The 9,188-nt window shown below is 36.4% G+C and overlaps 1 protein-coding gene across 1 annotated transcript in view; it reads left to right on the top strand.

The window, feature by feature from the left end:
• COG6 (component of oligomeric golgi complex 6) overlaps window positions 1-9,188 on the top strand; it is a 268,614-nt gene that overhangs the window by 129,677 nt on the left and 129,749 nt on the right. Inside the window, exons 4-7 of the mRNA XM_007952449.1 lie at window positions 2,701-2,812; window positions 5,724-5,806; window positions 6,167-6,237; window positions 8,733-8,826. Coding sequence (XP_007950640.1) covers window positions 2,701-2,812; window positions 5,724-5,806; window positions 6,167-6,237; window positions 8,733-8,826 — 360 coding nt within the window. The remainder of the gene's footprint in view (window positions 1-2,700; window positions 2,813-5,723; window positions 5,807-6,166; window positions 6,238-8,732; window positions 8,827-9,188) is intronic.

Below are 9,188 nucleotides of genomic sequence, written 5' to 3'. Positions count from 1 at the left end.
TGGAGGCACTTAACTTGGTTATGCCAGGAGATTTGGAAGACAGCTACTTGGCCAACTGACTGGAAGAGATCCATATTTGTACCCATTCCAAAGAAAGGTGATCCCACAGAATGTGGAAATTATCGAACCATATCATTAATATCGTATGCAAATAAAATCTTACTGAAGATAACTAAAAAACGGTTGCAGCAGTATATTGACAGACTTTTCAGAAATGCAAGCTGGATTCAGAAGAGGATGTGGAACAAGAGATATCATTGCTGGCATCAGATGGATTTTGGCTTAAAGCAGAGATACCAGAAAGATGTTTACTTGTGTTTTATTGATTATGCAAAAGCATTTGATTGTGTGGATCATAACAAATTATGGGTAATAGCAAGAAGAATGGGCATTCCAGAACACTTAATAGTACTCATGAGGAACCTGTACATAGACCAGGAGGCTGTCGTTCGAATGAAACAGAGGGACATTGCATGATTTGAAATCAATAATGGAGTGTGTCAGGGTTGTATCCTTTCACCATACTTATTTAATCTATATGCTTGAGCAAATAATCTGAGAAGCTGCACTATATGAAGAAGAACGTGGCATCAGGATTGGAGGAAGACTCACTCACAACTGGTGATATGCTGGCAACACAACTTTGCTTGCTGAAAGTGAGGGTGACTTGAAACACTTACTGATGAAGATTGAAGAATACAATCTGCAGTATGGATTACATCTCAAATAAAGAAAACAAAAGTCTTCACAACTGGACCCATAAGCAGTATCACAATAAATGTAGAAAGGATTGTAGTTGTCAAAGACTTAACATTGCTTGGTTCTATAATTGATGCCAATGGAAGCAGCAGTCAGGACATCAGAGGATGTACAACACTGGGCAAATTGGCTGCAAAGGACCTCTTTCAAGTGCTGAAGAGCAAAGATATCTCCTTAAAGACTAAGGTGTGCCTGACACAGGCCATGGTGTTATCATTTGCCTCATATAGATGTGAAAGCTGGATAATGAATAAGGAGAATAAAAGTTGATGCTTTTGAGTTGTGGTGCTGGTGAAAAATGCTGAAAGTATCATGGACTGCTAAAAGATCTAACAAATCTGTCCTGGAAGAAGTGCAGCCAGAATGCTTCTTGGAAGCTAGAATGGACAGACTTTGTCTCACCTACTTTGGTAGTTCAGTTTGTGTGTTAATTTGGCTGGACTTGGTTGAGTGGCTTGGCAGCTGAATGTAGTATTCTCCTTGATGAGACTTGTATCAACTCTATGGTGGAATCTACTGTGAGCAGCTGAGTGGCTGCCTTAGGGATGTGGTCTGCTTCCTGTATATAAAGAGAAGTCTTGGGGAATGATCTCTAGCTTATGGCACGCATGAACCCTGCATGTAGCCGTGTCATTGTTCAGCAGCCTGCCATGCTCTTCCGACCTTGGGACTTTAAATGCACTTGAGTTAATGGCCTGCCGTGTGGTTTGGTAACATGGGGACTGTGCCTTTTTACTTGTCAACCTTGGGTTTGTCAGGCTCAGCAGCTAGCACCTGTCTAAGTGAAGAAAAGCCTCTAACTTCAGTGGGCCAGGAGCTGGAGGCAGAGCTGATGCCCAAGGCCAAGGGACTTTCATCCAGCCCCTAGAGCCTGGCACTTTGAACTTGGACTTAAAGCCTCCAAACTGTACGAGAATAAGCTCCATCCACATTTGTGGTATATTCCTGTCAGAGCAGCACTAGGTAACCAGAACACCTACTTTGGTCATGTTTGTAAGTAGGGACCATTCCCTAGAGAAGGATGTCATGCTTCGTAAGATAGGAGAGTCGACAAAAGAGGGGAAGGCCCTCAATGAGATTGATTGATACAGTGGCTGTGGCGATGGGCTTAGGAATAACAAGGATCATGGAGCTGGTGTGGGACCGAGCAGTGTTTCGTTCTGCTGTGCATAGGGTCGCCATGAGTCAGAAACAACTCTATGGCACCTAACAACAACAACGACAATACACAGTTATGATCAGTCCAATCAGTGAATATGCATGATTATATTAGACACCCCCCCCTTTCCTGAAGTTCTCCAGATACGTGACTGCTATAGCCCCTACTTTCCTTGCTATTTTAGAAAGACAATGAGCACCTAATTGTTCCAGGCTATTTTCAGAAACCAGAGTCAAAGGACCAGACTAAGTACTTTGTCCCACAGAGATATAATTTGTTTTAAAGTAATGCAAATGCATAGTGTGTTAGTTATCTAGTATTATTACAGCAGAACTACCACAAGTGGATGGCTTTAACAGAAATTTATTCTCTCACAGTTTAGGTGCTGGCTCTAGGGGAAAGCTTTCTCTGTCTCTCCTGGTTCTAGGAGGTTCGCAGCTCAGGGACCCTAGGTCCAAAGGACATGCTCTACTCCCAGATCTTCTTTCTGTGCTCACTTGTTTAATCTCTTTTATATCTTAGAAGAGATCAACTCAAGATACAGCCTAATCCTGTAGATTGTGTCTTGCCTCATTAACATAATTGTCATGAGACCTCCTCATTAACATCATAGAGGTTAGGATTTACAACACATAGGATGATTACATCAGATCAAGAAATAGAGAACCATTACATTAATACTGAAAATTATGACCTAGTCAAGTTGAAACATATTTTGGGGGACACAGTTCAATCCATAGCACACAGCATGATTGATTTTTATTGCTTGTGTTTTATTATAGTCAAAGATTAGAAATAAGAGCGCAAGTTGCAGATGCCTTCTTAGCCAAGTTCCAGTTAACTCCTGATGAAATGAGTCTTCTCCGAGGTACAAGAGAAGGACCTATTACTGAGGTATCCTATTGTCTATGATTCTGCTGTCTGTTATAATGATTTAAAGCATACTAGCCGACTCGATGGCAAATAACAACAACAACAACAACAGTTACAGAAACTATAGAGAAATGCCTTTTAAGTCTTTATTTTCCCATCTGAAAAATAAAAATTTGATCTAAAAATGTTTTAAAATTTTAAATTTGTTTAGAAATTAAGAGGGAGCTCTGGTGGTATAGTGCCTAAGGTATTTCACTGCTAACCAGAAGGCTGGTGCTTCAGATCTACCATCACTCCTTGGAAGGAAGATTGGGCAATCTACTTCCATAGAGATACCGCCTCAGAAACCCAAGGAGGGGTCACTGTAAGTCAAATTGACTTGATGGCAGTGAGTTTGAGTTTGGTTTTATTTTTAAATTAATTTGTTTCAATTTTTATTTTTTCAAAGTAATATATATGTGTGTGTGTGTGTATATATATATGTTGTTAGAAATGAGAATACAATAAGGCTTATAATAAAAAGCATGAGTCAACTTCTTCCATTCCTCCTCATCTCTAAACTTTGGCAACCACTGGCAATCATTTTCAGCCTTCCTAATTGCTTCTTTTATATATTCTATGTTCTAGATCTGTTAGCTAAAAAGAAACTGCTGTGATTATTATATTTAATTTTAAAATTTATTTTCTATCCTGAAATATGAGGATTTTGTTCTTGCCTCTCTCTGCCCTCTCCTTCCAACACAAACATAAACACTTTCACAAACTGTCCCCTGTATTCCTTATAATATAGTTACATCACACTTTGTGTGTACATTGCATTGAAAGTACAATGATTATATGTTCTTTCTTTTACAGCTTTTTTTCCCCCAGAGTTAGAAATTACCCAAGTTTCAGCTCATGGATTTTTTTTTTTTTTTAACCTGTTGTCATCCTTTCCAAATTCACGGACAGAACTATAAAACCTTTTTAATATAAGGGAAGAGTTTCATTTTTTTCCTTAAAGACATTCAGAGGAATTCTTAGTCTCCTACCTGAGATGAAGTATAAGCCTGCTGTTCTCGTTCTGGCATATGTGGTCATGGTGGGGTCTCATTGAGCATCTTTTGAAATGTCACTATAATCTTACCTCCTAGACAAGAATGGGACCAGCCATCTGGGTGTAGGGAATTAAGTGGGTGAGAGCATTTGGTAGGGATATATTACTTATTAGTACTTATCTTCCTTATCCTTCAATGAACTTTGCACATTTGACATCTTTGACATCTCACCTTGTCTCCACTGGATAGAGAGGAGAAGAGATTTCTAGCTTTAAGTCGTATTAAAAATAACAAACAAAAACATATTTTTCCTGTTTGGAGCCATATTTATGGCTATCTGGAAACTATAAACAAAATAACTATACATTTTGCTAAAGGAAAAAAAAAAGATTGGTGTTCAGTATCAATCAACTCCAATATATTTGCTGTTGTTGTTTGGTGCCGCTGAGTCGGCTCTGACTCATAGTGACCACAGGTACAACAGAACGAAACACTGTCAGCTCCTGCACCATCCTCACAGTCTTTCTGTGCTTGGGCTCATTGCAATCACTGTGTCACTTCATCTCGTTGCAGGTCTTTCCTTTTTCTCTGACCCTCTGCTTTACCAAGCATAATATCCTTCTCTATGGAATGTCCCTTCTGACAACGAGACCAAAGTAGGTGAGGTGAAATCTGGTCATTTCACTTCTATGGAGCATTCTGGCCATACTTCCTCAAGGACAGATTTGTTTCTTCTTTTGGCAGTCATGGCATTTTTGGAATTCTTCACCAATACCACACTTCAGAGGCATCAACTGTTCTTGGGTCTTCTTTATTCATTGTCCTGCTTTCACATGCTTATGAGGTGATTGACAACACCTTGGCTTGGGTTAGGTGCACCTTGGTCTTCAAAGTGACATCTTCACTCTATAAAACTTTAAAGATGTCTTTTACAGCACGTTTGCCCAGTGCAATATGACTGATTTTTGATTGCTCCTTCCATGGGTGTTGATTGTGGATACAAGTAAAATGAAATCCCTGACAACTTTAATCTTTTCTCCATTTATCATGATATTGCTTATTGGTCCAGTTGTGAGGATTTTTGTTATCTTTATGTTGAGGTATAATCCATACTGAAGATGCTAGTCTTTGATCTTCATCTGTAAGTGTTTCAGGTCATCTTCACATTTAGGAAGCAAGGTTGTGTCATCTGCATATTGCAGGTTTTTAATGATTCTTCCTTCTATCCTGATGTCACATTCTTTTTCATATAGTCTGGCTTCTTGGATTATTTGCTCAGCATACAGTTTGAATAAGTATGGTGAAAGGATATACCCCTGATGCAGACCTATCCTGAATTTAAACTATGCAGTATTCCCTGGTTCTGTTCAAACAATAGCCTCTTGGTCTATGTACATATATTTAATGAATTTCTTTTATGTGTCCAACTTTGTATTTGATTCTTGGATGAGAGGAGCAGAAAAAGTTATCTAAAAGACATATAAAACATTGTCTTTGGGGATAAGAATATTATGCTTAATTACACATTAAATAAAATATGTAACACATATAGCACATTTTGCTTTATATAATTATATAAAATTTAGATTTGCATTTCTTTCTCACTAGACTGTATGCTTCTTGAGGATAGGGATTTTTGTTTTTACAATTTTTCTCCTGGGATCTAGCACACCATTTGTCACATAATAGCATTAATTAACATGTTTTAAAAATGTGAATAAAAACATGTTACATACACCCTTTATAAGTACTTAGTCAAAGTTGATATCTACATAGGAAAGCTTCATTACAATAGGTGAAATAATTTATTTCCTTTTGTAGTGAAATTTCATTGAGAGTAATATACTTGCATTAAAAAAAATGGACATTTTAAGGTCATATTCTTTATTTTAAAGGATTTTTTCAAAGCACTGGGAAGAGTAAAACAGATTCATAATGACGTCAAAGTTCTCTTGCGTACAAACCAACAGACGGCAGGGTAAGTAATGTTTTCATTGAAGTAATTACCTTGCCTTTATACTTTCAAAATGTCAGAGATATTCTGTGTTCTTATGGAAACTTTGTGACATTTTGTGAATTAGGAGTTTAATCTTTATTTATCTTTGGATAAGGAGAAGTTATAGCCTGACAGGATTAGAGTAAAATAGCAGTTGGATAACTAAATGATGGTATTAAAATTTGACAACATTCATTTAATTAAAAAAATTTTTGAAAAGTAATTTCTTAGAATGATAAGAAATTAATATACTATAAGCAAATAATTTTCTTATAAAAATTAATTAAGTACTTAGATGTAGCTGTTGGAAGTTAAAATAATAATGAATCTAAAATTTTTTAGTTTAGAAATTATGGAACAGATGGCCTTGCTTCAAGAAACATCTTATGAAAGACTTTACCGATGGGCTCAAAGTAAGTTAAATTTTTTCATGTGGTATAGATTCATAAATATTAGTGATTGATTTTTTAATTTCCCTTGATCTTTATTATATTTTGATCTTTGTGATACAAATATTTGAAAAAAACAAACTTTATATTAGAACATACTGTGCTTTGTATTTATATAGGCAGCATCTATCTACCAAGCACTATGCTAGATTAAAGATAGGAATGAAAGAAAAATGAAGATAATATTTCTGCCCCAGATTATTAAAATTATACATCTATTCTCATTTGCATAACTGTATTATAAATGGTGCTTTACTGTCCTATTGCTGCAGTAACAAACCACCATAAATTTAGCAGCTTAACGCCACCTAGATTTATTATTTTACTGCTGTAGGTCAGAACTCTGACTTGAGTTCATTCAGATAAAATGAATATGTTGGCTGGGTTGTGCTCCCTCTGGAAGCTCTGGGAAGGCCTCTGTTTCCTTGTTCACTCAGGTTGATGGCAGAACTGTTTCTTGCGATTGTAGAACTGCAGTTGCTGGCTGTCATCTGAGGGCCTTTGCTAGCTTCTGAAGAGCACAAGCATTCATTGGTTTTTGGCCTTCTTTCTTCAGAGTCAGCCACAAAGAGTCACTTTCTCTTAAGCTCTGAGTCTCTGTGGCCTCTTCTTCAACTTTACCTCTCTTATCTCTTTTACCAGCTACATCCATTTTTAAAGGGCCCATGTGGTTATATTGGGATCACCTGGGTAATCCAAGATAATCTCTCTAGTTTAAAGTTTATAATCTTAATTCCATCTGCAAAGTCATGTAATGTAGCATACATGTTCCAGGAATTATGATACAGACATCTTTGGAGTGTCATTATTCTACCTTTGACAAGTGGTTTAATATACCTTAGTTAGTATGTGTTGTGCGTTCTTCTAAGGAGCTCTGGTGGGGTAGTGCCTAAGGCATTTGACTGCTAACCAGAGGTTGGCAGTTTAAACTCACCAGTCACTCCATGGAAGAAAGACTGGGCAATCAGATTCCATAAGGATTTACTGCCTTGGAAACCCAAAGAGGGTCGCTGTGAGTCAGAATCAACTTGATGGCAGTGAGTGTGGTTTTGGTTTGGTGCATTTTTTTGTTTTAAAACATTTTAATATACTATTTAAATAAGTAGTCTATTATAACCGGAGTAGTTAACATAAGCAAGAGTGGTGGAGCAGGAGAACATACTTTAATAGGTGTTACCACCAGACTATTTGAGGGAGTTGGAATTAAATCTAGTCAGCTAGTTGCACTGGAACTGTATTGACTTCTGTCAGGAAGATTTTATCTCCAAAACCTGTTCATTTTTCTTCTTCTTTTATTGTTCATACTGTTTTTGCCCATCTGGACTGTTTTTGTCTAGGTTTCTCTGTGTCCATATCTTATCTTAACCTTCAAGGCCAGGCTTAGGTTCTTTGTTTCCCTGGATCCATGAGTACATTGAATCAAGTGTCTTTTCCATCTGTGAACATTTACTGCTGAAAATATTTGACACTTATGGAGCTGTGGTGGTACAGTGTCTAAGGCATTTGACTGCTAATCAGAAAGTTCACACCCACCAGCCACTCTGCGGAAGGAAGACCAGGCAATCTGATTTCATAAAGATTTACTGCCTTCGTAACCCAATGAGGGTCACTGTGAGTCAGAATCGACTCAATGGGGGTGGTTTTTTTTTTTTGTTGTTTAGTAGCATACCACCCTGTGTTAAGGTAAGGACATTGCCTTACATTTCATGTTTTCATGACATCTAAAGTAATGGTTTCAAACTGTGAGCCTCTAACTCCTAGGGACTATGAAATAATTTTATATCTCTAATTTCATACATACATATATTTTTCTTTCAGTCTAATATACTACAAGTATGAAGTTCTCATATACCAATAAGTTAGGAATTGCCAAGCAGGTTCTAGATTCTTTGAACATAATAGGCACTTAGTAAGCATTTTATGGATAAAATTAAAATAATAAAATGTAGGTATAAAGAAAGGTTTTTTAAAAAGATTAAAATCCAGACTCTTTTGAAATGAAAATTTTACTACCATATATTAATTATGCACATGAACAAATTTAGGAAGCTACTTAAGGATTGCTCTTTGAGGAAAGGAACAGGTAGTGTAATTTTTAGTATACCCTCCTTTTTCACCGAACCTAGCACACTGCCTACACATGTGTGTAGTATTTACTCAGTAAGTATTTGTTCATTCATCAGTTTTTTCAGAACTGTACTTTATTATAATACTAAAATAGAGGTTTGAGTTGTGCCAGATGGCATATGGGATCATTTAAACTTATATAAATAATAAAGCTTAAATTTTTAGTTTGGGTGACACCATAAATTAGTTTCTGATTGGCATATTCTCTAGGCTTTTCCAAGCAGTTTTTTCATGTGATATTTGCTATAGAACTTAGATTCTTAGTATACAATGGGCATAATAAAGACCTAATTTTAATTTAACAAGAGCTATAAATGTTAATTATTTTTCAGGTGAATGCAGAACATTGACACAAGAATCATGTGACATATCTCCAGTGTTAACTCAGGCAATGGAAGCCCTGCAGGATCGACCTGTCTTATACAAGTTGGTGACTTTTTCCTAATGAAAAACAGATAAATCTATGTTTTCTTTGAAAATTTACATTAATTTTCAGTGTTACCAATTCATATGCAGCAATATGAGCAGTATCTATGATAATTTGCAGTGATATTTTCACCTCCTATTGTATGTATATCATTGGAACATCAACTTATTTGAATATTATTTACTTAAATGATATGATAATGAATATGTAAGAATATGATAAAGAAGGAAAAAAACAGAATGTTCTCCTCTTGTTCATGTAGAGATTAGGGGCTTTCCCCCAGTCTGTCATTTTCTTAACTAAGCTTAGAATTATAAATAACTAAAATTCTTCTATCAACCTTGCCCCAGACAGAGGAGAC

The sequence above is a fragment of the Orycteropus afer genome, unplaced genomic scaffold (genome assembly GCF_000298275.1).
Source record: "Orycteropus afer afer isolate SDZICR_OR568_19922 unplaced genomic scaffold, OryAfe1.0 scaffold00338, whole genome shotgun sequence".
In the NCBI taxonomy this organism is placed as follows: Eukaryota; Metazoa; Chordata; class Mammalia; order Tubulidentata; family Orycteropodidae; genus Orycteropus; species Orycteropus afer.
This window is presented reverse-complemented; position numbering and strand designations above follow the sequence as displayed.